Raw genomic sequence first — 27021 nt, forward strand, 5'->3', positions numbered from 1 at the left:
GTTGAATTCCCACCAGACCTCTGCTCTCGTGTTACATTTGTGAACTTTACAGTAACTCGCAGCAGCTTACAGAGCCAGTGTCTGAATGAAGTCCTGAAAGCGGAAAGACCAGATGTTGACGAAAAACGCTCAGACCTCCTCAAGCTTCAGGGTATGTTTACCAAAATCAAAGTAACTTCCTCCTGTTTTAAAAGAATACAGTGGTATTACTGTAGCTGTAGAAATACTCAGTGAAATATCTTTACAGTTAATATTCTTGCCTTTTCAGGATGTCCAATGGCAAAGTATACATGTCATAAAATTCTTAAAAACAAACACATTATACAGTATGTAACCTAATTTTTCTTTTTATTAAGGTGAATTTCAGTTGCGCTTGCGTCAGTTAGAAAAATCCCTACTACAGGCGCTTAATGAAGTGAAGGGACGTATCCTGGATGATGACACCATCATTACTACTCTTGAGAACCTGAAGAAGGAAGCAGCAGAGGTCACCAGAAAAGTCGAAGAGACCGATATTGTCATGCAAGAAGTGGAGACTGTTTCTCAGCAGTACTTGCCTCTTTCTACAGCATGCAGCAGTATCTACTTTACTATGGAGTCCCTAAAACAGGTAGGATGAGTTTTTCTTCCTACCAGAAGTTTCATTTATTTACTGTTCAAAGCTAAATAGACGCTGCCTAATTCCAGCCCTAGATGCCGTATTGCAATTTGGTAGGCATGAGCCCTTGACTATCAAACAGCGGGACTCTAGAGAGAAAAAACAAACTCTTTTGTCTTTCAGATACATTTCCTGTACCAATACTCTCTCCAGTTTTTCTTGGACATCTATCACAATGTCTTGTATGAGAACCCAAATCTGAAGGGAATTACAGACCATACTCATCGTCTCTCAATCATCACAAAGGATCTCTTTCAGGTTCAGTTTTTTAATGTAATTTTTTAATCATTTTTGAAGGGTAAGAGTTCGAGACCTCTTACGCTTACTAACTTCACTGTTTTGTTGGTAGGTGGCTTTCAACAGAGTGGCACGCGGCATGCTGCATCAAGATCATATAACGTTTGCTATGCTGTTGGCCAGGATTAAACTGAAAGGCACTATTGGGTAAACATCTGTTTTCTTGCTTCGCTTTTAGTTAAAAATGGGAGGGATGTCTTGAAGGCACCAGCTAAAGTAGTCTTTTCCTTTTAACTTTAGGGAGCCTACATATGATGCAGAATTCCAGCACTTCTTGAGAGGGAAAGAGATTGTTCTGAACACTGCATCTCTCCCAAAAATCAATGGCTTGACTGTAGAGCAAACTGAAGCAATGATGAGGTTGAGCTGCCTTCCTGCATTTAAGGACCTTGTTTCAAAAGTTCAAGCTGATGAGGTAAATGTTGGCTAGGGTTTGTTTCTGCGCTAAACTCGCCTGGTTAAGCTTTTTAGGTGTCTGCTTTAAGAGCTTCATGCTTACAGTAAGGCCTCCTAGTATGAGGGGAAGCCTTACAGATTAACTAGTTGTAGTTGTTGTGGAAATGAATGTTCTTTCTTCATTTGTAGTCCAGCTATGAAACTTTGAGTTGTAAATAGCAACATTTTTCATCACTCAGCCTTGGAAGCAGCTTCTTCCGTTGGACTTTTTGGTCAGCTTTGTTTCCTGTGGTAGCAGAAAGTCTGTTACTGCCTGTCTGTATCATTGCGTGGGATAGCTATGCGGTAGAGAAGGAGCAGCCCTAGCCATACATAACATCATTATGGTGGGCTCTTGGACATTACTATTTGGAATAAACTTGGATAGTTCTCAGCTGCTGAACACTTTGCTCCTTCTCACGCCCGAAGTATTGCAAAAACTGTATGTTCCAAAATATGTCCGTATCTTAAATAGTACCTGTTTTGTTGCCCTGCCTGGTTTTTCTAGTAAAAGTTGAATTCTCTTTGCTACATCTAATTTTCCTCACTCTTCAGCGTCAGGTAAAATAACGTATAGCTCTGGCTGGGACTTTACAGTAGAGATCTGTAGAATCAGGGGTACTGGAGGCAATGCAGAATTAGGGGGTATCAGTGAAGTGTTTGGACACATGTAAAGAAAGCATAATAAACAAAGCATAACTTGAGGTTTACATGTGGGCTTTTGTTCAAAAGAAACAAGAACAGAACATAGAGGGTAAAAAAGAAAAGTCAAGAACTTACTAAATGTGCTGGTCAAATTATAGCCTTGCTCAGGGGTCAAACCGTTTATATATGAACCACTCAAGCCACACATATCTAGAAGCCTTGGAAAAAATCAGCGTTGAATGTTGGACAATATTTGGAGCTAAGCTTAACATTATACTTTATTTCATTAATATGAATAGCATTTCTGTTTAACAGTGTTAGCCTGGTTTTATTTCTCAAGACTTAGATGGAAGCTCAAATGCTTCATCTAATACTCAATCTAAATTTTTATTCTGTAGATAGAGAATAAGATAGGAGCTTAAGATTTTTGCCATTTAGTGAACTTGTGCATTTCATTGTTTAAATATTTAGCTGCTACTTAGAATTTTTTAAAGATTTGTTTGCAAATCCAAGGCTAGTAGAGCTTGGACTGTACCAAGTTCAGCCCTTAGATTTGTTAGTTTCCTACTGAAAGCTGGCATGTAGCTGAACACTTCTGCAGTACATTAAATTCTGGATTTGAAGGGCTGAGATCGAATATCTCTGTTGCGTCATGAACAGGACCTGCACTTTGCAGCAGATTTTTGACACCATTGAAACTCCATTTCAAGTTTTTTGCATTTTCTTTCAATATAGCAATTCTGTATCTGGCTGGATAGCAGTTCACCAGAGCAGACTGTACCATACCTTTGGACTGAAGAAAAACCTGCAAGTAAGTTAAGTTGCGCAATTGTCCACACCAATCCTACTTTACTAATCATAAGTAGAATTACAGTGGTTTTAAAGCAATTCTAAAGTAGAACTTTAACTTGGACCTTAATGACTGGGAAAATCACAAAGTTGGGATTGGGGAAGAACCTCAAGTCTGGTGGTTTGTTCAGGTTTTTTGTTTTGAAAAGGAAAAAAAGAACAACCCCACAATCAAAAACCAACAAACTTCTGTAAGCAATAGTTACTACACCTAGTTCCTGCACCTTAACCTGTGATCTGGTCTTCCACTGAACATTAAATGTATTCCTACAATCTCATTAAATTACATAATAGTTTGGATTAACCTTAGTCAATGCAAATCTGGAGGAGCTCAGTACTCTTAAGTTCCAAGACACAGATTTTCTGAGGACAGGACTGGTCTGCTGGAATGCTTCCTCCTGCAGTTTTATCTGAGCATGAAGTCTTAATTCATGCTGCATTAGTTGTTAGTGCTAATTTGTTAAGAGTTAGAACTTATGGTAACTGTTGCCCTTCAGTTCCTCCCCTGTCTTTGAAAGGTAACATTAGGAAGCGTTTGCCATCTGTGATCGTTCAGGGCTTATTCCTGTAGGTGGTTTTCTAAATTAAGGATTCTAAGCTTGTATTTACTAGCTACCGTAAAGCTGCTTGACCATTACCTGAAGCAACTCTAGGTTATCTGTCCTATCATAGAATCACAGACTGTCTCAAGTTGGAAGGGACCCATACTGATCATGAAGTTCAACTCCCTACTCCCTGCAGGACTACCTAGAACTTTACCCTCTTACTAAGAGCATCATGCAGATGCTCCTTGAATTGACGGGCTTGGTGCTGTCACCACTGCCCTGTGGAGCCTGTTCCAGTGACTGACCACCCTCTCAGTGAAGAACTTTCTCCTCATGTCCGATCTGAACTTCCCCTGACGCAACTTCATCCCATTCCCTTGTGTCCTATCCATGCCAGACAAGTATATAATACTTTGAAGTCTAGCAGAACGGCCGATTATTGAATGAGTGAGAAGATGTGGAGAGATCTGTTGTCCCTGGAAGTTAAAATCACTTCATGGCAATACTTAAAGACTGTAGATTTTTTAAAACCAGTAGCATTTCGGTAGAATCCAAAAGCATCATGTCAAAGTATGCTTTGAAAGGGCTCATAACATGACCAATTGAGCAGGTAAAGAAAATGTCACAGAACTTACCAACTGGAGATGGTGAGTTTCTTTTGACTGTCAAAGTGAAGACAGAATATAAGCATTCCATTAAAACGTTGCAACAGATCTTTCAAAGGGATGATTAACTTCCTAAATAACTAGTCCTGAGAACAAGGTGGGAAAAGTTGAATGGAGACTGAAAGAGAGGACGGTGTTGAGGGTGGTTTTCCTACCTGTCCATCTAATCCTATTTCCTCTTTTCAGGTCCTATTGGACAGGCCATTCATCGCTTGCTTCTGATCCAGGCCTTCCGGCCAGATCGTTTGTTGGCAATGGCACATACCTTTGTTTCAACAAATCTTGGAGAATCTTTCATGTCCATTATGGAGCAGCCTTTAGATCTGACACACATCGTAGATACAGAGGTAACCTGCTTGTTTTTGAAAGGCTAAAGTCCTGAGGTGATGCATAGTGCCACCTTGGTGAGTTCCACAGCAAGTAAAGCTATCCACCAGGACGTTTCTTCCCCTTACCCTTCTTCCCATGATAGGAGGAGTGGATTTTCCCATTTTTTAACATAAAACTAAAAGTAGCATGATGTCTTCAGCTGGCTAGAGGGAAGAAAGACTGAGCTTACTGCGTTCTCATATTCCTGTAGTGACTGATTGGTATCCTTTTAAACTTCTTGGACAACAGGTGAAACCTAATACCCCTGTGCTGATGTGCTCAGTGCCTGGTTATGATGCCAGTGGTCATGTTGAAGACCTTGCAGCCGAGCAGAATACACAGATTACTTCTATTGCTATTGGTAAGAGCATACCTTCTTTCGTCACAGAAGCATAAATGTTTAGCAGGAAGAGCTTTAGCAACTCTCCTGTCTTTTAGGTTCTGCTGAAGGGTTTAACCAAGCAGATAAAGCAATAAACACAGCAGTGAAATCTGGAAGGTAAGTTCTGTCTCCCTTTTAGCTAGAATACTACCTAGCAGAAAGGTGAAGGGAGGGAGGTAACCTTCTGGCTATATAGATAAAACTGTGAGTAAAAAAAAATAATTGGGACTATCTTCTGAACTAAAATTGTAGTAACTTCAGCACAGCTGTTTACAACTTCTAATTTAAGTATTTTCAAGAAAAATAGGTTATATCTGCAAAAGAGGAAAGTTAGCCCATTTACAGTACTAACTGTAACTGATTCTATGTAGAAGACAGGTTTAAAAGAGGAAGATCTGTAGTATTGATAAGATGACTTGTTACTCTTTGTGGTGATTATAGCCAGGATCCATAAGCTGTACACTAAAAAGCACTTGTTCTGTTTCAAAACTTCACAGATGGGTGATGCTGAAGAACGTTCACCTGGCTCCTGGCTGGCTTATGCAGCTAGAAAAGAAGCTACATTCCCTGCAGCCCCATGCTTGCTTCAGACTCTTCCTTACCATGGAGATTAATCCGAAGGTAACGCTGATTTGAAATCTGATTCTCTTGGTAGAGTAACCAGCTTGCAGAGCCAAGAGTGCTACCTGGGGAAGGTTTTCTCCTGACTACTTTTCTGCAGTAAAGAAAAAGGAGAATACATGCCTGTCACGATAGTTAATAGCCTTGGTTTCTGATAACTTCAGTGTAGCTGGAAATTTCATACCGTTCCTTTTGCTGCTTCCCCTACCCTCCAAAAGAAAGGCTGTGTGTGCTCACAATGAGGTTTTAAAGCTATTGCAAACTGTGCCCTTAGAGGGATTTAATTTGGTGAAGGCTAAAGGAGATGGGTTTGAATTTATTGCTCTTTTCTAGGTACCAGTGAATTTGCTGCGTGCTGGCCGTATCTTTGTGTTTGAACCTCCTCCTGGCGTAAAGGCAAATATGCTGAGGACTTTCAGTAGCATTCCAGTTTCTAGAATGTGCAAGGTAAGGCTGTGGTTTATGTAGATGAAAGAAAATGGAAGAATGTGTTCATTAAAATACTACCTTAAATGATAAAAGCTCAGCTTCTAAGATGTACGAAGAATTCTTTTTTTCTTATGGAAGTAAAGTAGTACTTGCTGCTTCTGTTGGTAGAACATACTCAGTTTTGGTAGCAATCTAGCACTAAACCTGATACTTTCTAGCCTTTTTAGCAGGCTTTGGTTGCTGTAAGTTCACTGGAGTAACAGTTGCATTTTTTTTTCCTCTCCTCTTCCTAGTCTCCCAATGAGCGTGCTCGTTTGTATTTCCTCCTTGCCTGGTTCCATGCCATTATCCAAGAGCGCTTGCGCTACGCTCCGTTGGGTTGGTCCAAGAAGTATGAATTTGGAGAATCTGATCTGAGATCTGCTTGTGACACAGTAGATACATGGTTGGATGATACAGCAAAGGCAAGTAGTGTTGTGGACTTAGGTATAGGTAATACCTAATTACTTAAGATCTTCAGTAAAACAGTCTGTTCTGGAAACATTTAGTAAATTAAATGAGTAGGCACAAATAACCTGATGGCAATTTAACTTAGTTCTTGAATTTGATTCCTCAATCAAGCAGCGATGTGAAAAGGATTGTTTCCTGCTCGTTACATTGTATGTTATTTATAGGGTCGCCAAAACATTTCACCTGATAAAATCCCCTGGTCGGCGTTGAAGACACTGATGGCACAGTCTATCTATGGAGGTCGTATTGATAATGAATTTGATCAGCGTTTGTTAAACACTTTCTTGGAACGTCTGTTCACTACTTTAAGTTTTGATAGTGAATTCAAACTGGCTTGCAAAGTTGATGGGCACAAAGATATTCAGATGCCGGATGGAATCAGGTATAATTTTTTCCTTATCCTGATCTCTATGTACAGCTTCTCTTCTTTTAAATTTAAAAAAGAACCCTAACCTGTATCTCTGTGCTGGAATTTAGCTGTGTAAACATTTGTCTCAGGCAAAGAATTACATTGCCATTCTACTAGAGGAAGCCTTCTAATGACTATTAAAATTCTGACTTGCAGGCGTGAAGAATTTGTCCAGTGGGTTGAGATGCTACCAGATACACAAACGCCGTCATGGCTGGGCCTGCCAAATAATGCAGAGAAGGTTCTTCTCACTACACAGGGTAAAACCAGAACTTTAACAGTGTCTAGCATAGATTACCAGGCCACCATTTTAACTAAAAAGCAGAAAAGAAATACAAATCCTGCTTAAGAGTTAATGGCTTTCTCCTCCTCCCTCAACATAGTTGCTTTAACTTCTGCAAAGTAAGACAGTTGAGTAATCCAAAAACCGATGGGAAGCTTGTGAATTAAGGAAAGTTACATTCAGCTTTCCAGAGTTCAAGCTCTCATCTTGATTCTGGAAAGCTTTATTGTCAGCTCCAGAGCCACCTACAGCTAGGCAGCTCTGAATCTTAGGTCTAGACTCCAGGTTAGGGAAAAAGAAAAGTCCTAGTTCTTGCATGTAGTAGGATGTTTTCATCTTGATGCTACTGCTTCTCTGACTAACAGCCTATCTTCTGGTTTAGGCATAGATATGATCAGTAAAATGCTGAAAATGCAGATGCTAGAGGATGAGGATGATCTAGCTTATGCAGAAACTGAGAAGAAGACAAGAACTGATTCCACATCAGATGGTCGCCCGGCCTGGATGAGAACACTGCATACCACAGCCTCTAACTGGCTTCATCTTATCCCACAAACTCTAAACCATCTGAAGCGGACTGTGGAAAACATTAAGGTAAGAACTAATTGTTATCTAATGTGGGCACACAAAGTGCGTAAGCTGGGGTGCATTGGAGCAAGTGCGTTGTGATTTGCAATTACTAATTTAACTGTTGGGGAGGGACAGTGGAACCTGTGTCAGTACTGACTCCGACTGCCGTAGCTATGTAACGCCCCGCTGGGTTTCTTGAAATGGTCTTAAGTTGGCTTATGTCTTCTGGGGCTTATTTGAAGAAATACAATGGCAAACTGTTTATCATCAAGGGTACCAGTTCTGAAGCTTCTCTGTGAGCAAGAAACAAGTGCTTCCTGTCGTACTTGTAGCACTTGACTGCTACTTGTGGTAGTGCCTTTACAGCCTGTGTGCATTAATTACTACTAAAGTTTAGTGGCGGTCGGTGAGGGGGATAGGGCAGCAGTTTCTGCTGACCGGGAACAGAAAGTGCAAGGGCTGGAGGAAACTTTAGAGATCTGGACAGTAGTACCCTAAACGCCAACTGGGGAATAAGCTCCCCCACTATGCGGTCATGAGTGCCTAACTGCTTCTGAAGACTTTCCCTGGGATAGTAGGTGAGAACCTTTTGTTGCTGATGGAAAGAAATCCAGAGTTGATTGGAAGGAGTGCAGCAGGTAGTCTGCATTAATTGTTCAACTGGACTTCCACTTCCTTGCTTCTCCAAGGGAGAGGAGATTGTTGGTTGTAAAACACTCTCCACAGTTGCTTTCTGCACCACAGACTGCATCTTCACGTTTGATGCTTGTAGTCACAGTGTCGCTGGTCAGTCCATCCAGGATTTTGGGGTTGCTTTTTGTAGCAGTTTTCCAGCAAGAACTTTGATCTGCAACTTACTTTCAATGTTTTGACAATCAGGATCCTTTGTTCCGATTTTTTGAGAGAGAGGTGAAGATGGGAGCTAAGCTGCTCCAGGATGTTCGTCAGGACCTTGCAGATGTGGTTCAAGTGTGCGAAGGAAAAAAGAAACAAACCAATTATTTGCGTACACTTATAAATGAACTGGTGAAAGGTATGGCAATTCAAATTAGCATCTCCCGGTGCTCTCTTTGCCTCTTGCACTCTGTAACTTAGAAGCTATTATGCTCAGCAGCTTAGAAAAAAAAAATGCAGGAAAATTGGGATAGACTTTACTGTTTGACACAAGCAATACTTCTGAGTCAAGCATAACATTCCAGTTGGTTTGGGATTTCAGGCTGAGGTAGCTAATATTAGGCTTTTTTTGTACAGTTTATATCAGCAGCTTAATTTCTAAGCTGAAATCTTACTAAATTCTTTCAGTCTCTGAATTGTGACGGAGCAGTTATTTACACCACAAAGCGAGTAATACTGCTGCTGTGAAATCTCATAGAAAATATTCAGGTTCTGTAAACTTCTGTTTCAAGATTCTACATAAATGTGGAATTTTCACAGACATCCTGCTTCTAGTAATACGTGAGGATCTGCCGTCTGCTTTGAACAAAAGCCTTTCCTGAAACAGATATTTAAGCTCTTCAGGTTTTTGCTGAAGAGCTCAGATCTTCATGAAAACTTGGAAGATCAGTTACTGCAGTACATAGCTGTGTGTAACTGAAGTTGCTGTTGAGGGGTTTCTGTAACTGGAAGGCATTTTGAATAAAAAAGTAGACCTGGAGGCCATCTGCTTTGTAATCTTTGAAAGTGCTTTTACTTACAAAGGAGACTTTTTAAGACGGAGGCTGATATCCTGGTCCAGGTCTCAAATGGATATTGGGAGAAAAAGTTAAGTGTCAAAATTGCATGTAATTCCAGCTTGTATGCAAACAAAACTTAATTCTAATCACATTTTTCATAGGTATTTTGCCTCGTAGCTGGTCTCATTACACAGTACCAGCTGGTATGACTGTTATTCAGTGGGTGTCTGACTTCAGTGAGCGCATTAAACAGCTGCAGAATATTTCCCAAGCTGCTGCTTCTGGTGGAGCAAAAGAACTAAAGGTATCTCCATGCCATCTTCTTTTAGAGGTTATCAGTGGACCTGTGTAACTACTTCATGGAGTCTTCACATCAAGGCTTCTGAATAGTTCCTCGGGAAAACAACTTCAGTCAATGTTCTCTGAAATGTGCTTGGAAATTCTGTTGAGTATCTCGTGATCTCAAGGTGGAGAGGCTTAGCGGGCTAACCATTCACACAGGTTAAAGGGAAACAGTATATCAGAGTAACAGAAGACGTAGCCTTAGAGCAAAAAGCCATTTAGCTTGTTTCCTCTGTGTGAAAAACACAGCGTTTCAGTAGAAGCAGGAAAATTCTAATGTAAATAGATTGCTGAAGTAAAAACATTGATAATTATTAATTAATACTGCGGCTTGATTTATTTATTTTAAAAATTTCCCCCCCTCAAATAGAACATCCACGTGTGCCTTGGCGGCCTCTTTGTACCAGAGGCGTATATTACTGCTACAAGACAGTATGTTGCCCAAGCAAACAGTTGGTCTCTCGAAGAACTTTGTCTTGAGGTCAACGTTACAACTACACAGAACGCAGTACTGGATGCATGCAGTTTCGGAGTCACAGGTAAACTTACTGAACACACTCTCCTACAGAAGGGGTTCTTGCTCTAAAATGTTCTCAGAAGCTTTTGATATAGCCTATTTACTATCAAGTGAAAAAGACGGTATCATTGCAAAAGTTAAACAACTTCAGGAAGTGTGTATTAAAGATTAGCTTGATTAGTTAGTAGGGAAGTACTTCCAATGCTAATAAATCTCCAGACACAGCTCGGTATCTAAGCAGTGTTGCATAGTTGATATGCTACAACCTCTTTGTTTTGCTGTATGAAATACCTCTCATTTAGTGGACTTAGCCCATAAATGGTACATGAAAGCTCATGGAACTCTAAATTGTGTTTCAATTTACAGGCCTGAAGCTTCAGGGAGCTACATGCAGTAACAACAAGCTGTCACTTTCAAATGCTATTTCAACTGTACTGCCCATTACACAGCTTCGCTGGATCAAGCAAACAAATGCTGATAAAAAAGCAAATGTTGTAAGTATCGATAAAGGTAATTATACACAAATAACTCTCATAATTAGATAGACCTAGCATTTTTTTTCCTGAAGCTTTACAGATGCTTTTATCTAGTACCATAAATCAAATTGTTCTTTTCTAATATTCTCAGTGTCAGTTAGTACCTAAATTCCAGGCTAGCAGCAAACAGCACTAGTGCTGACTAGGTCTTTCCTTTGTAGTTAGGTAAGGAGAGGCATCCAAAAGTACTAATGTTGTTTAGACCAAAACTTGAATTTATACCTATAACTAAGGCTGTGCTTCAGGTAAATTTTAAGCCTGGGGTTTTTTTCCTCATATTCCGAGTATTGAGTTATCTGAGACTAAATTCCCATCTCTTAAACACCGTAATATATATATTATGGAAACGCCTTACACTCTTCAGCTACCTTACATAACTTTTTCTATATTTGTGTTTTTCCCCAGGTTACTTTACCAGTTTATCTGAACTTCACTCGTGCTGATCTGATTTTCACAGTTGACTTCGAAATAGCTACCAAGGAAGACCCCCGTAGCTTCTATGAACGTGGTGTTGCAGTCCTCTGCACAGAGTGAAAAGTTTTTTTCTGACTGGTTAATACTGTAGTAATTGTCAGTCTTCTATGTAGTATTCACCTGTACTTTTGTAACCCGGTTAGGTTAGGTTGTCAGATGGATTTGTGTTAAGTTGACTAGAAAGAAAGGGGGCAGTGCATTGGAAAGCTGATAGGCTACATTTCTTCAGCAGAAAATTGGATGAGATTCTTAGATGGTTAGTGGTAGGTGTGATATCTGATGGATCATGTTACATGAAATAAAACCTATAGCAAGACTTCTGACTGTTTCTGGAAATATAATTCTTACAGTGATAATGGTTTTTTGGTCTGGAAAAACAGTACCCATGATCTTTACAGAGAATAACAAGCAATAAGTTGGTAGTCAGATATATTGTTAACCTTGCTTTTAAGTAACCTGCGTTTAGACAGCTGTTGCGATACATTCAGAAGCTAGCGTGCTTCCTGGAAGCTTATGCCCAGGAGGATAGTATTAAATGCTTAAACAAGACATTACAGTATTATTTCAGAGACTCGTATGTGACTAACTGTTACCAAATTAGGGGAGCTGGGAGTTCCTGCTAGTTGCTTGGGTTGCTGTAATGGTTTGGGTATTCGCTTGCTTTCTCTTGAGCCTAAATTCACTGGGGTAAGCGTTTCTACCCTTCTGACCATGCTGTCGGAAGTGTCCTCTGTAACAGAGACCAAGTGTTCAAAGATGCATATGAATAAGACAGGTGCTCAGCCTTTCAATTGCAAAACAAATCTCAGGAGCGAACACGGTGACTCTCTGAACCTGCATCAACTCTTTAACTCATTTTTTCTGTGGCAAGTGGTTCTACAGCACAGGCACATGTAGGAAGAAAAATTATCATCTCTGCCTACCTCACATACTTGTTTCAGCTGATGCCTACTAGTTACTGAAACAGAGAATTCTTGCTGTCTCCATACTGTTTTCTATAGCTAATCTCTGTAGGTTGAACTGTCCTGGCTGGTTTTATTACCTTATGAAGAATGAATCCCAGACCCGTGCATCATGTAATCTTTCTCAGCTGCTTGTGGTTCACATACCCAGTTCTGAGGAACTGAGTCCGCTCAGCTTAATGCAGTTCAGTTGGTTGTAGCCAAACCTGTAAGATACTCACCTCACACCTGCTCCCCTCCTCTGGCGCAGTAGAGTAGGTCGGACATGAAACACCAAACACTGACATGAAGCAGGTGGGAGGTAAGCTATAGCTATCAAAAACTAATTGAAACCACACAGTCGTTCTTCCTTCCCTCCTCAACAAACCCTTGTAATGCTTGTTTTGAAATTACACTGAAACTGAGCAGGTGCCTCCTTGTACTAGATACAGGAGTTAGGCTGATGCTTCAAGAGGCCCTGGGCATCAAAGGTGTGAAGTTTGCTGTGATTCTGTGGACATACCTTAGCTAGTTTTCACTTAAAGTTCACATAAAATACGCCCTGCATTTGTAACAGGCTTGAGCTACTTTTGCTTAAAGCTTGTTCAGTTCAGGTACCATCTGCAAAAAAAAATCTCTACCAGATTCATTCTTCAGAAACGTTTGTCCAACGATTTATTCATACCTCAGATTAAGTTGCACGGAGTTTCTTTCTTCTTAGTTTTTCACTAGCAGCCTCTGGAATGGGAATCCCTTGTTTTCTTTTAATTAAGGGCTGTTTGGCCATTGAGCCATCGCAGTCAGCTGCTAGTATGGATTGTGGAGCACTGTCACTTGGGCTTGCAAGGAGATCTGCGGAGGGTGAAGGGTTAATACCGGTCAGTGAGGAGCAGTCAGGTGTCAGCCACATGGGGGTACCTGCTTCTGGGGCTCTAGGCAGTTCAGATGATTGCAACAGGCCTATGGGGAAATCCTTCTCTTGGCTAGGGAGTTCCAGGGGTGCTGTACAGTCGTTTACTGCCTGAATTTTGCTGACACTTGTTTCTGGGCAGAGCCAGTCTGGAGGTTTCGGGGTGGACTCTCCATCTTCTGAAGTATCGGCATCCTCCAAAGCCACTGCTCCTGGGGTACTGTTCACCCATGGTGCGACTTTTCTGCTATTTAAGGAATTCAAGCTACAGTCGGAATGAATGGATGCATCTTCTGAATCACCATCATAAGGATCTAAAAACTAAAATAAAGGTCTCTAAATGTGGCAGATGCTCATTTTTCCATTTTAAAAAAGCCAACGTACAGTAGACTTCAAAACCACTTTCAACATCAGTCACAGACTTACTATAGGTATTTTTGGGTTTACACACATTCCCACCTAATATTTTGATTTCTGGGTGCTGCACTGAGAACAAGGCTGCTGCATCACAGCCACACTTACTTCCAGTCCCCTGCGGTCCCTTGCTTTCTTGAGTCCTCCAGCAAGTGGGCTAGGCACAACCTATTTAAGAGAGGTTAACATAGGTTTATAAAGCACCATCCTATGAACTATTGCTCAAAGCAAAACCAGAGTAGCTAAAAATCTTAAGAGGAAGCCAGATTGTCCCCTTTGTTAAAAGATAGTGTATTTCAGTCCAATTTTTAAAGTCAGCCTAAAATAGAGGGACTTAGGAGAGCTATGGCAAGTCTTACTACACTTAAAACATCACTATAAAGAGAACAATTAGTAATTTTATACCTTACTACCAGAAAAGTAAACCAAATTGGCATTTAGCTAATAGACAAGCTACAGAGTTTAGAGAGCTTCCCTCCAACACAGGTTCCTTTTTGTTCTTTTTACACAGGGATGATCTGAAATTATTCCTTACTAGCTGGATTACGAATCTGCTGTCCTTTGGAGAGTTCTGTAACTAACACAAACCAAGTCCTTTTGGTCAGTCTCAGTATCGCTGTTGTAACACTGAGGTTTCAGGCTTCTTTTCCCCATGTGGTTAAACATGGACTTGTCCAAACCTGGACAAAGAACTTTCTGCATGAATTTGCACTTGAGAACCACATCATTCAGAAACAGTGCTTTTAGTCTGGGTCTATTAAAAAGAAAAAAAAAAAAAAAAAAAAAAACAAACACAAAAAAAACCAACAAAAAAACAAACAGTGCCCTGTAGAGAGACTGCCTTTTAAAAGCAAACCACAGGTACAAGGCACTCACACAAAGGGGAAAAAAGGGTCCATGCAAGGAAAGTGCTCCTTTTGAAAGAGCCAGCACAGCTGCTTGGAGAACAAGCTCCCAGTCCTTGCCATGCCTGCTTTCAGTGGGGAAGAGGGAGAGTCTGAGCACAGCTGAGGCAAAATAGAGCTGGGCAAATCTGGACTTCCCACCACAGGAACCTAAGGCTTTAGCAGAGGAACTGAAGTCCAAGCCCATCTGCAATTCCTGCGCTAGTTCAAGGACACAGAGACACCCCCACAAAGCCAGCAGGTAGTGCTGGGCAGTGAAGAAAAGCAGCTTCTGCTTCTCCTAAGTCCCGAGCTGGCACCTGCCTCAACACCCTCGGGGAAAGCAACCAGCTCCTCATCCAGGCTGGCACCTTTGCAAGCCCCTCTTCCACCCAGCCCAGCCAGACAGCTGGACTTCCAGCCTTGTTTCTCCCAGGAGAACATGGACAACTCCACTTTCCCCTGTGCTTTCTGGAAGGTAAAGTGGCTTCTGTAAGCCACCGAGGGCAGCGATCCACATGGACTAACAGCAAGCATCAGTTCTGAAGACTTTTACCTAGAAATTTAGTTCTCCACTCCAGAATCGGGTCTTTTTTCATCAACATTAAACACACTGGTTTGACAGAACAAAGTTCAGGAAGTTACCCATATTCATAACTAACTGCCACAGCAACAGAGACGCTCTCTTAATCTCACCCAAAACAGACAGTCAGAAGGCAGAGGGTCTCCACCCAGAGCTGTAGAAATCCCACCAGACCAGGAGCTGCTGAACGTTAACCACCAGGAACAACCCAGTTCAGCTTTAAGCGCTCCTTAGCAGGGAAGCGCTTGTGCTACATTTGCCTACCTGAAACGCTGACGCTTTCCTGCCTCAGCCCCCCAGAATCAATTTCGCTAAAATTAATCACAGTTGTAAGGAAGAGCCTGATGGGTAGAATGGTGCTGGGTTTGGCCTTGTTGGGGGGTTTCTGCTGTTCCTTTTAGGGTCACAAAACAAACAACCCCAGGTACCGCACTTTGGGACCTCCCTCTGCTAAGGCTGAAGGAGGAGTTGGTTGCCCATCAGGGAATCCCATCACCATCAAAACACTTCAAAGAGCTGGTCCTTACCTCCACGCTGGATTCAGACTCGGACTCTGTGCTCGACTCCACCACGCACTTCTGCTGCAGGGGAGGAAGGGAAAGAAATGCTACTCAAAGTAGACATAACCACAGCTTTGGGCTGAAGCTGAAGTTCTAGCGCAAACTGTAGATGCTGTGTTTCTCCAAAGCTTTCCCCTCTGAAGCCAGCTTGTCCTTCCAAATATCCCACACTTGTGCTGGTGGGTTGTGCAAGTAAGACATAAGGGAAAAATGGAAGTGTCCTGCCCCCCCCCAAAAATACAATGGGAAGCTATCCAGAACATGGCTTGTGTTTGCTAGGAACAGTTTGTGTTTGTAAATAACTTCAGGAAATGTGTTTTTTGATTTGCACTGAGGTTCGATTTGCTTCTTTGCCTTTGGTGGGCCTCTGTCTCAGAAATGTAACTGCAGATAAAGAATTAAAACTACATTCTCATTTTTTCTGAAGCTCTTACTACAGAGACCTTGCACAAACAAGCAGCTCCCCCCCCTCACCCTTATTCCCCCCGTGGTAGCACAGAAGTGGAATAACTTCCTCCCTCCCTTTTTGTTCCTTTGCAGGTGACACCATTTGAATTAATCCATTCTCACCTGTTCTTCATACACTCTAGCATATACATTCATATACTTTCTAGCAGACCTAGCTGCCCTATCAGGCTAATTGCAAAGCAACTAACACTTTTTAAATTATATTTCAACAGGGAGATAGAAAAGCAGCAATTAGAAAAAAAAAAGTTACCATGTATTTATGTGCCAGTCTTTCTATGTAGCCTGGGATTTTAACAGAATCCTTCATCTCCTGAGCATCTACTGAAACAGGCAGAGGGTAGGAGAGCACATTAGAGAAAATCTTCTTGTAGATAAATTGCCCGGACATAGTAACTCCCTTCATGCTAGAAAGGTTGTTCAATCCTTTACAAAGTCTGTGTTAAGTTCTCAAACAAGCAGTTTCTGTTTAAAAAACAAACAGGAAAAAGCCGCTGGCCTCTACCATAACGACGACCTGATTCACTGGCCCTTCGCACAGTGTTATAAATATTTAATTTTTTTTAGAAAAGAAGCTTATACTCTGTAAAGTGGAATTTTTTTTCATTTCCCCTTTTTTCGTTAAAGGCACTACAAGTTTTCTGACTCTTCAGACAGGTATTTCTACTCAGGACACCAAATCATACCAGAGAGGGACAAATGCAAAGCCATGCTGAGAATCAGCCCTCCATCCCAGCCCTCCCACCTGGGTATTCAGTGTGTGTACCCCCCCTCCAGGATCCTGCTGCAGGTTCTGCCTTCAGCCCCCTACCCTCCATGGGCTGCCCAGCCCCACGCCTCTTCCTCCGCTGCTGCCTCTTCTCAGCTGTGGCCATCCTGCTCCCAGCTGCTGCCATCCTGCTCCCGGCACCTTCACCTGCCTCCAGCTTTATAGCTCTGGCCCCGGCCACCCCGCCCCCACCCCAGCTCCCTCAGCCTGGGGGTTGCACCCGTTTGAAAAAGATGGGAGTGAAACAAGGCAAAAAAGGGAGTGAAGTCCTCCTGCGACAGCACTTGGGGCCACTGCTGGAGGCTCCAGGTGGCCCTTCACAGCGCGCTCAGCAGAGCCAGCTGCATGGAGGTCTACAGCAGAAATGCAGACGGAACAGCACGGCAGCTTGAGCCCTCCAGGCACCACATTTCTCTAGGTGTGATGTGTGTATATATAGAGAGAGCACATGTACACACAGACACGCACACCCATCTACAGCTGAGCCTGCCAGGCCTGATGCGATGCTCCCCCTCTGCTCCCACAGATTTATGTCCTGTAGCCCCGTGTCATTCACGCAACTTTCAGGCTGGCAGAAGATATCAGTACTCAGAGGGACACCCACCCCGCCCCTCCAGAGGCAGCCGGGCTACTCGGAGAGTGCTGCAGCAGGTGACCTCCCGTCTGCTGGACAGATGGATGCAGTTGGGCACACAACGCTTTCTGAGCATCTCTCTTAATCACTTACAATCCATCAGGTGTGATTTGGAGGGCTTAGATACCACCACCCTTACTGGCCATCACTCACTGAGAAAAGGAACAACAATTTTGCTATTTTTAAATACCAGGTATAGTAATTTTTTTTCAGATTGACCAGAGAACTAAGAATCAGGCCCATTTTTCACAAAGACACAGATCTGATTTGACCCCTTAAAGGCCATCCATTCCCTTCTCCCTTTTATAGGGAAATGAGGAACTAATCCTTTTTACTTTTTCAGATCGAGTCCTGTCCTTCCCATTATTTCCTTCCTATCTGGCTTTCTTAGTCCTCCCACACAACACAGAAGGTACTATATTTTTAGATTAATTTTAAAATACTTATAAAAGCCTTAGTCAAACAAGCATCTCACTTTGAAGCCAGCAGTGGGTTGTTGCTCTGAAAAGGCACCAGGAACAAGTCCCTGGGGAGGTGACAGCGGGAGCAGCTCAGACTCCACAAGCCTTCCACCCCATTTCTGCCTCCGGCTAAGCTGGGCCCTATCCCATACGCCTCTTTTCTTCCCAGACACCTCCTTTTCCATCTCCTTACCTTCTTTACCCATGCCAGCACCATCTGATGGTTCTTCCCCCTTCTCTGGATTCTCCAGCCACTTTCCAAGCAGAGCACAGCAGCCAAAAACATCCCACACGCCCCCAAGGTGGGAGCTGAGAAGCACTGTGTGGTGCCTGCAGAGCCACCTGAGCTGAATGAGCACCTACAATCGTCATCCTTAATCCACACAGGTGGCCTGGGGTACTTGCTCCCACAAGAGCCTGTCCACCGGTAGCTACTGATGCTTTATGGGCAACAGCTGTGAGTAACCAGGCGCCAGCGCCTGGGGCTCAAGAGGACTGCTGGTCTGTGAGGGATTGCAGATGGAACTGTGACGGTGACGTGGAGGCCAGGCCATGGTGTGCATGAGGAACCCACTGCCAACACCTGGCTGTAAGGGGCCGGGCAGTAGAGCTATGGGAAGGTGACAGATTTCCAAGGAAGGTTTTGGGATTCTGCTTTTTAAAGCACACACACAATGCTGTCACCAAGCTGGGGCGGCTTTCAGCTGTACCTGCTTGGTGCAGTATGTCCAAGAAGGGTGGCCAGAGGGTTTCAGAGGCACAGAAATGCCTGCTGGAGCCCTTCGTTGCTGTACGGCTGCTCGGTGCTTTGGCTGTCCTCGTCACCTTGGGAAAAGCACTTGATGTTGCACAGACCCTGCGCCAGCCCCAGGTAGCTCTGATTTCCCCCGAGCCCAGGCTTTCTGGCCAGCTGGGAATTTAGGTAACATGCTTCTCTTGTTCCCAACGGTGTCATTGCTCCTTGTCCCCCACCGCTTCACAGGGTGCCCTCGGAGGCCAGCACCGTGGAAACCTCTCTCAGCAGATCAGTTCAGCCTCGCTGTTTTAACTTCCATCTAATAAATGACAATTGCATCTCTCTAATTCCTTAAAAAACTAATCCCCCTGCCATTTGAAATACCATTGACTTCTACATATAGAGACCAAATGTACTGGATTGTCTGCTGTGAAATGTGCTAGAGGAAAAAAATGTAAAAATCTCATTTGTCCAAGATGAAAAAACCCCTTAAAGCTCTGGGGCCGGGGCAGCAGAGCCAGCACTACAGCTGGAGCAGCGGCTGCCTGAGGTCACATGTCCATCAGGGAAGGGCTATGTCTCGCCTTCTGCCCGCAGAACAGCCATGATTGCCGTCTTCGGGAGCAGATTTAGGTGGCAGTTTATGTTGAATTATTAATTGATAATCTCGAATATCTCCCATTAGTCAATGGAAATGATTATCATTTAGCTGCAGATTGCATCTGCGAGCCGTGAACAGGGAACTGATTCACAGCGAACCGTATCTGAGTCACAGATATCTTGTTCCAGCCAAACCTCCCACCATAAGAAATGCAAAGGGTAGGGGACAAACTGGGGCTTTTGGCTTTCCAAGTGCAACTCTGCAGCCTCCTGGGTGCTTCAGCTGGGGTTTGGGGGCTGAAACCAAAGCAATCAGGCAAATAATACTTTTTCTGCACGGGGACAGAAGGTGGTGAACTTTTAGGAAAAAAATCCCAAAACTGAATGAACTCCCAATCTCTGAAGGTCAAGATGAAGCAAGATGAGCCTTTTGAATTAAAGTCACAGCCCTTCCATAACAGTTTTCCACCCTGCCCAAAGAGCCCAGTTGACACCTCCTAGTGGTTTTTTCTCCCTTTACTCTCAGACCAGCATCACCCTGCCTCCGGACAGCCCCCACACATCCCAGGGGCTCTGTGGCTGTCGGCACTCATCTGCTCCTGCTGCTGGTCCGCTTCCAGCTGCCAGCCAAAGACAAGAAAGGTTATTCTCAGGGTACCTACAGGCAGGATCAGAATGAGCAGAGATCTTTCTACTAATTTTGGCAGAGGGCTTGGCAGAAGCACACACGTCTTACTACGAGTTGTCTTTGGGGGGCAATGCCTATCTCTAAATGTTAATTCTCAAATACTGTTGGAGTTGCTGTTTGGCAATGAAGCCCAACACCAGTATTGCTTGTGCTATTTAGATATTAGGAGTTGCATCTTTCACACACACAACGTTTGTGTTTTTTTTTTTAAATGCAAGGTGGGACTGTATTGTGGTAAAAGGGGTTTTACTTCATTTGCAATAGGGAGCAATCCAAACAAGACACTTAATCCAAATTAAGTTCATCAGATGAAGCAAGTGCAGATCAGAGAATGAAGATCTGCAGCTGGTTGGCCATATGGCCAACCCACCACCAAACAGTGATCAAGAACATTTCAGTCAAGCCTGAGAGCGCTGTGGGAAGTTGGAAACAAGAGGCTGCAGAAACTGCAAGGTCTCTCTCACACTGTGTGTTTTTGCCTATGACCAGTGTAGGAAACCTTATAGACTCCACTTCCTATTAAAATCAAGTTGTGAGCAAAGACAGTAAAAGCACAGTTTACAGCTGCTTTGCAGAACAGAAATTGGCTTTTATCATTTACTTCATATATATTTGTACATACAGTGCGGTATATGACTGGAGGTACGGCCAAAGTACAACTGCTGCTGCAGTCTCCTCATTCCCACAGTTTGCCTCAAAAAGTGCTACTGCACCTAGTATTGCCAATATATGGCTGTTAATTCTTCACAAAAAGAAGAAGAGAGAGGGCAGCCTTTGAATTCCTGTACTCATGGCTGTTTCCACATAATAACATCCCATCCTTACCTTCGTGAAGTCTTCTCCCTGCGATGCACGACAGAAGGGTGTGGGAGACAAATGTCCTTGGTGCCTCCAGTCTGTGAGTACAGAAGTGCTATATTCAGAGGCAGCTGTTCTGAATGTTCCCCAGGAAACATATCCGAAATACTGGGTATTACATGGTACAGAAACCATAAGGAGTTGTTAAGATCCTTAGTTTTCTCTCACATGTAAGGAACAGCATCACCTGGAGACCTGAACTGGAGGTTAGAAAACAACAGCTTCAGTTCTTGACTTTGCGTCTTGATGCATGGAATCATAGACCCTGGAAAAAGCCCTTTTTAAACCTTGTTTCCCCATTTGCAAAACGTAGCTGCAATGTCCGTTTTCTTCACTCTGCTTTTGCAACATCACAGCTGGCCAAGGAAGAAAGGTACTGCGTTTTCTCAAAAAAATCCCCAGCAAACCCCCAAACTTCTCACTGTAGCAGAGTATTAATAGCCCAGGAAGCCATGCTGGCATTTAGAGAGGCTGGACCATTGCTGTTTTACTTCCAAGTTTGTTCATGAATACTGAAGAGTCACCCATAGATTTCTTTGACAGGCGATGCTGTTCTGAAGATGAAGTATTTTATAGTGATGTCCCTGGGGCAGCCACACCCCCTCTTTTGAGGCTGTAGAAGTAAGGCATTTTGGCTGCCTCTGTTCCCTCAGCCACTTCTTTGGGTACAAGACTGGGATCTTGTAATTAGGACACTGAGGAGGCCAGGAAGGTGATCGGAGTGTGAATATATGCATCCTCCCTTTCTTAAAACCCCAGTTATACGTGACTAACACGATGATTATTTTTTTCTTTTTTTCTTTTGAATGGCCTCTGTACGCTCCTTCTCTTAGCTCAGATCCACCATGAATTGCATCACCTGAAGGAAGCAGCCTGTGAAGTGGAACTGAAGGCTGACACACACCATCCCACCTACCCGATAAGCCACCGTCTGGCTGCTGGGCTGATTTCTCAGTGCGCTCTGCAGGCTTGGGAATGAAGATGCTGCATACAGACATATTTGCATAACTTACAGTAGCAAAATAAAAGATGCCTCTCCTCTCAGGGCACTGTCAAATGCCAGATACCTTTTATGACCACATGGACAGCACACCACGGGACCAAAGGGTGTAATTCCTAATTCCTTAATGCTTCGTTTTCAGATCTGCCTCGCATACATAAGCTCTGACCAAAATTAATATATACACTTCCAGAAAACGACTAAAATAATCTATTGTACCAAACTGATAAAATGCAGCAATTGCACTTAAGTTATTAACTCCAGAAGGGATTAGCATGGCAAACTCTCCAGCTCATCCACTGAAGAACCTGAAGAAAGCGAGCCATGGTCAGCACGCTGTAAAGGTACAGCCTCACTCAAATGCCTCAGGAACAACCTGGGAGAGAAGGCAACAAGAACATCCCAGTCATACTTCAACATGTCACCTACTGCATTATTCTTAATTAAAAAAAAAGAAAGAAAGAAAGAAAGAAAAAAAACCCACAGTATTTCCCTATCTAGCTGTACCTGTGCTTTTGTTTCCCTGGAAAAAACCCAGAAATCTGAAGGAGGGGGTGGCTCTTCCCCGAAGCCTTGTCTTCCCAACCCCATCAACCAGCACTTCTTTTAAGATTCTAACAGAAACAGCAATAATTGGGACAGTGAGATGGACTTTGTCCTTCTCAATCATCTAAAACTGATAAGGCCTTTCGTTGCAGTTGCCTAGATTCGGCATGGATCTACCACGGGATTTCACGAAGTAAGCAAGACCCAGCCCTATCTGTAACAATGGGTTTGAAGTTTTAATTCTACTACACAACTTAAACCACTGGACAAAGGAACCTTAGAATAACTTCAGACATTTCACAGTACATTAATGACAGGACCAAGTATTGTAGATGATGATGATGACAACGATATTACTATTACTACAACTACTACTATTACTATTGTTACTATTATTGGTGTTAGTGTTAGTATAGCAGCAGCCATACCTACTTCAGGGCACACAAAGGGATTTTTCCCTTAATTTTTCACCAGCACATTCTAGAATTGGAAATGTTTGCTTCTAGTTCACACACGTCACCACTCTGGTAGCAGAGCAGCTGTAGTAAGAGTTCTCCAGAAATCCCACAGATCTATAAGGCTCAGTACTCATGGGTGAAGGGCATTGAAGCATCCGGGGCCATTCAAACTCTGCAGTAGTTCTAGATTTCCAAGACAGTTCATATGATTCCAATAATTTTAATGGAAAAGCAGCTGTCTCCTTTCCAGTTACTTCCATTGGTGTTTGAAAACCATTTTCTGGCTCCATGTAAGTATCACTGTGGGACTCTGTAACTGGCAGGGCTGTTTCCAGGTGTAAGAGTAAGTTGTGGAACTTCTAAAGGGAAAACATCTCCCAATTCTACTGCCTCCAGCACACTGTGCATCAGTAGAGGATCAACTCCTTTCTGATGCTTACTGCTAGCAAAACTCATACCACGATCTGCGTGACGTGGTGCATCTCCTGAGCAACCACCATAAGCAAGTAACAACTAAAATACAATTACTCCAAATGAGCGAGGCACGTTCTGTGCTGCCAGGTCCGTTTCCCACCGAAGGAATCGCTGAGATGCAGCTGGGTGGGAGGTTTCCCAGACTTCCAGCGTGCAAAACTGCCTCCCACAGGGGCCAGCAAAAGCAAAGCAGGAATGCTGGACAACATTTTAGCAAGCAAGAGCACAAGCCCCAGTAGCACTTTGCAGGAGAGACTATCACAGTTAGCGTTTCAGAAATCTCTGCGCATCTTTTGATGTAACTTCTACTTTGCAACAGAAGCCTGTTAACAGCTTTTGAAAGTACTGCTTCAGGAAAAACTAGTGGAACAGTACCTGAAAAGGCCTCTCCTCAGGGGAAAAATGAGGTTTTTTTGCTTTAGGAGCTATTATGGACTATGTTTTTTTCCAGTATAGATGGGCAACTCAACAGTATCATTTACAATCAGTCATAAATAGGTAAGAAAAAACCGACATAGTTAAATATACTTGGAAACAAGTGTATTTTAAAGCACTAATAATTAAATGCTTGGTTAATGGTTTGAATCAGGAGAACCGTGTGCAGTGTAAAGCCAAACACCCTCTGCCCTGCACCCTCCTCCTCCTCACCCTGTGAAACAGCACCTTGATAGGAAAGAACACGTGTCTCCATGTCCTCTTCCCACTGCTGCTGCCAAGGATACTGGATGCTCCTCGGATACATCTGGTCCTCCTTGCACCAGCCACACTTCAGATGGGTGTGGTACTCACCAGTTCTTTTTTTAGCCTTATTTTTTAAAAAAATCCAGTGTTTTATACAATTTCCTAGAACAAAACCAGATCTTTGTCTGAGATTACTTCTAATTGTCCAGTGTGACTTATTCAGACGTTTCCTAGGTAAAGTTTGTTTTGTTGAAAATAAGGAACAATCAAGCGAGATCACTACATAATGAGGCGCCACAAACATACAAACAGATTTGAAATTAAAGTTACTCTTTCTTTAGGGTGCCCTCACTATTAAGCAAATACTGATTAATCAATGCACAGGCAGAACCATCTGACCTATTTGCCAAGGCTTCTACTGCCAAATTAAGACCTCCAGAAACAAACTAAGAACATGAATGAACAGACACTTCATAGCTGTAAATGAATGCAAAATGCATGAAAAAACTCCTCATGGGCAAGACACATCCTTGGCCATGAATGCTATAGCGTTTATGTACAGGGGCTATGAGTACCGCGTTCTAGATGCATTTTTGTTTCACAAAAAAATGCAGTCGCCCCCCCCCGCCCCCCCCATTCATCACAGCACAGAAATTACCAGTGTTATTTTTTTTCTGCTCCTTTCCTCGTCATATTTGGAAATCCATCAGGTTCAATTGACTGTCGCCATTTCTAGGACAATGAAAGCTATTTTTCCCTTTCTGCTGCCATCCAAAATTTATTAGACTGTGTGGCACACAGTGGTGGGAGCCTTTCATTAGAGCAACGGAGGCACCAGCACGTTAGCTCCCAAGTTTCAAAAATCCAAACCAAACAGAGAATAGGCTTCCTCTCCAGAGAAAGCAGTAGAATCAAGTACCTCCACATTCAGGATCCTAATGCCTTAACCCCGGTCTGATTGCAAAAGACGACCATCAACAGGAAAAATTTTCTGATGAGCTTTAATGAAACCTCTGATCATCAGCAGTCTAAGCTCTAAACCGGGAGGCAAGGAGAGCGTACCCCCGAGCTGTGCCACGTTGTCATCACTTGGAATTCCAAGTGGACAGTTCCACTGTCCTGCAGCTCAAATAAGGAGAAACTTATTTTAGGATCAGTTCCCAACCCTTTGCTGAAGTTTGTTGTGTTTCTTACTTAGAAGAATGACCTTGTAAGCCCCGAACAGTATGGCACCATGGGCCTCTTGGCAGGGACACAGAGCCCTGAAAAGAAGTTATTAGTGCACCCAGCCTTTCCCCAAGGCCACCGCGGTGCTCTGCAACACCTTTACCTACTGTCCAAAGACTCTGAACTGCTACAACAGGTAGCCGAGCAAGAGAACTTGCAGTAACGGTGTCCTTACTACCTCAACAAAAAGGCAGCACACCAGCAGGGCATTACCAGCGTAAGACACAAGCATTTACCTTCTGGCCACCACTTCGTTCATGCACACCAACTGCCAGTCAGTACTGACATGTTTGAACTGTGCAACTCCTGTCACAAGCTGGAAGCCTGCGTCCCTTTCGATGTCATCCTCATTACCATGGCGACATTCATTGCTATGGTACAGGGTAATGGGACATGAAGACATTGCACCCTAGTCCTGCTGCCGGGAATGGAACAAGCAAGAGCAATGCTGAAGTTCATCTTGCCCAGCCCGAGCTGTGGTGCAGAGGGAACATCTCTCCCCTCACTGCCTGAGTAAATGATTTCCACGTTTTGCCATTGCTTTACCTCACCTCGCTCCCTGCTGTCACCAACACGGTAAGCACCCATCTCTTCTGCCATCCTTAATTTGACCTGCTTTTGGACATTTAAGGACATGGAATGGCAGGTGTGGAAGACAAGTGCCCCACACGCGGGGAGCCAGGAGTCCGAGCTAATTTGTAGGTGCCATGAGGCAACTCCTCTAGGTCACCAGGGGCTGGAACAGGCTGACAAACTCCAGGTACCTAACAGCGCGTGTAAAGCGCTGGGAGCTGTAGGAGGTTGTTTTTGAACAGCATGTTTCCTTACTTAAAGGTGAGATGCCGACTGAGCAAGGACAAGTAGCATCCATTTTCAGTTACTGCTGGATCTCCCTACTGAGGCTGGGTAACCCGGTTAACACAACCCCAGTCACCAGTGTTGGCTCCCAGGAAGACATTGCCCAGGATGCAAAGAGCCCATCTCACACAGAGCCAAAGCATTTTTACCATCAAGGTGGGTGCTACAAACCCAGAGCTAGTACATCTCTTTAACACCATGTAGTAAATTACACCCACTTTGTAAGTCATTGTTCAATTAACATATGCAAGGTACTTTACCTTGGAAAACAGCTCAAATTGTGTTACGGAAAGAAATGGAAAGGGGAAGAAAATTAAGACTCAACAAAAGCACAGTACAGGATGCTCAACCTGCCTTTACCCCCTCACTCCTCCCCAACATGTTCATTAAACTCAGGCTTGCTGCCAAGTACCAGGCAGATGTTTTAACTGTCCCCAAGTCACTGCAGGCCATCTCATTGGCACCAGGTGCCCAGCAGGCAGTGGAAGTTGCTGACCTTGGCTACTAACTCTCCCTTTACTAGTCCTTTGAAGATCAAGCCCAAGGAACACTGAACACAGGACAGCCCAGGAGCCCCCTGACCGCCTGGTGAGGTAGTGCTGACCACCCAACTTCACATGCAAGACTGATCACAGTACAGCACGATGCATCAGGCTGGCAGCTGAAGTTGTCTTTTCTGCTTTTATGTGGTACTAGTTTGGAGCAACATGGCAAAAAACATGCAGTGCTGCAGATTTACTGGGACAGCAGCTAGTACTCATGATCCAAAGCAGCAACTGATACAAAGAGGACAGCAGGTTTTGTTCCCAGTGTTAACAAGACAAGTCAGCAGCACAACTCATTCTTAACACTTTTATTCTTACAGTTCTAGGTTTGAACTGTACATGCAGAGTTGCATAAGTCACAATAGAGATTTACAGTGGATTCTATTCTATGGTAGAGTGCAATCCAGAATCCTTAAACAGTATAAAAAACAACTTTAAACATCAAGACCTTGTTAGGAGCAAAAGGGTTAAAGCTTCCCCAAGTATTTCAGCTCTCCTAGATACCTAGTTACTAGGTACT

General features: G+C 43.3%; 3 protein-coding genes across 14 annotated transcripts in view; 1 reads left to right on the plus strand and 2 right to left on the minus strand.

Annotated features, from left to right (window-relative positions):
* DYNC1H1 (dynein cytoplasmic 1 heavy chain 1) overlaps positions 1 to 11525 on the plus strand; it is a 45978-nt gene extending 34453 nt beyond the window's left edge. Inside the window, exons 59-78 of the mRNA XM_080394540.1 lie at positions 1 to 151; positions 357 to 610; positions 782 to 916; positions 1008 to 1102; positions 1196 to 1370; positions 2771 to 2846; positions 4281 to 4441; positions 4713 to 4824; positions 4902 to 4962; positions 5343 to 5466; positions 5800 to 5913; positions 6189 to 6359; positions 6570 to 6787; positions 6971 to 7074; positions 7480 to 7691; positions 8547 to 8700; positions 9502 to 9644; positions 10053 to 10221; positions 10566 to 10693; positions 11141 to 11525. Coding sequence (XP_080250666.1) covers positions 1 to 151; positions 357 to 610; positions 782 to 916; positions 1008 to 1102; positions 1196 to 1370; positions 2771 to 2846; positions 4281 to 4441; positions 4713 to 4824; positions 4902 to 4962; positions 5343 to 5466; positions 5800 to 5913; positions 6189 to 6359; positions 6570 to 6787; positions 6971 to 7074; positions 7480 to 7691; positions 8547 to 8700; positions 9502 to 9644; positions 10053 to 10221; positions 10566 to 10693; positions 11141 to 11269 — 2886 coding nt within the window. The 3' untranslated portion in view covers positions 11270 to 11525. The remainder of the gene's footprint in view (positions 152 to 356; positions 611 to 781; positions 917 to 1007; positions 1103 to 1195; positions 1371 to 2770; positions 2847 to 4280; positions 4442 to 4712; positions 4825 to 4901; positions 4963 to 5342; positions 5467 to 5799; positions 5914 to 6188; positions 6360 to 6569; positions 6788 to 6970; positions 7075 to 7479; positions 7692 to 8546; positions 8701 to 9501; positions 9645 to 10052; positions 10222 to 10565; positions 10694 to 11140) is intronic.
* On the minus strand, positions 60 to 26691 carry LOC308066821 (uncharacterized protein). Of its 12 annotated transcripts, none has more exons than XM_080394634.1 (6): positions 17340 to 26691; positions 16220 to 16290; positions 15469 to 15522; positions 13583 to 13642; positions 12836 to 13381; positions 60 to 182 (listed from the first exon to the last, which is right to left on the minus strand). In XM_080394634.1, the coding sequence occupies exons 1-5, from the start codon at positions 17443 to 17445 to the stop codon at positions 12842 to 12844; spliced, it is 831 nt and encodes a 276-aa protein (XP_080250760.1). In that variant the 5' UTR covers positions 17446 to 26691; the 3' UTR covers positions 60 to 182; positions 12836 to 12841. The 12 variants fall into 12 exon arrangements, with proteins under 12 accessions (XP_080250760.1, XP_080250759.1, XP_080250758.1 ...); XM_080394633.1 differs by lacking the exon at positions 60 to 182 and having other exon boundaries at positions 11664 to 13381; positions 17340 to 17521; positions 18024 to 26691; XM_080394632.1 differs by lacking the exon at positions 60 to 182 and having other exon boundaries at positions 11664 to 13381; positions 15469 to 15519; positions 16220 to 16287; positions 20680 to 26691.
* Positions 26692 to 26794: 103 nt separating this feature from the next.
* The window catches only part of HSP90AA1 (heat shock protein 90 alpha family class A member 1), an 8565-nt gene continuing 8338 nt past the window's right edge, over positions 26795 to 27021 (minus strand). Inside the window, exon 11 of the mRNA XM_080394580.1 lies at positions 26795 to 27021. This exon is cut by the window's right edge and continues 522 nt beyond it. The gene's annotated coding sequence lies outside the window, so the exon portion shown is untranslated.

This window comes from Falco punctatus (assembly GCF_963210335.1).
Source record: "Falco punctatus genome assembly, chromosome: 7".
Taxonomy (NCBI): Eukaryota; Metazoa; Chordata; class Aves; order Falconiformes; family Falconidae; genus Falco; species Falco punctatus.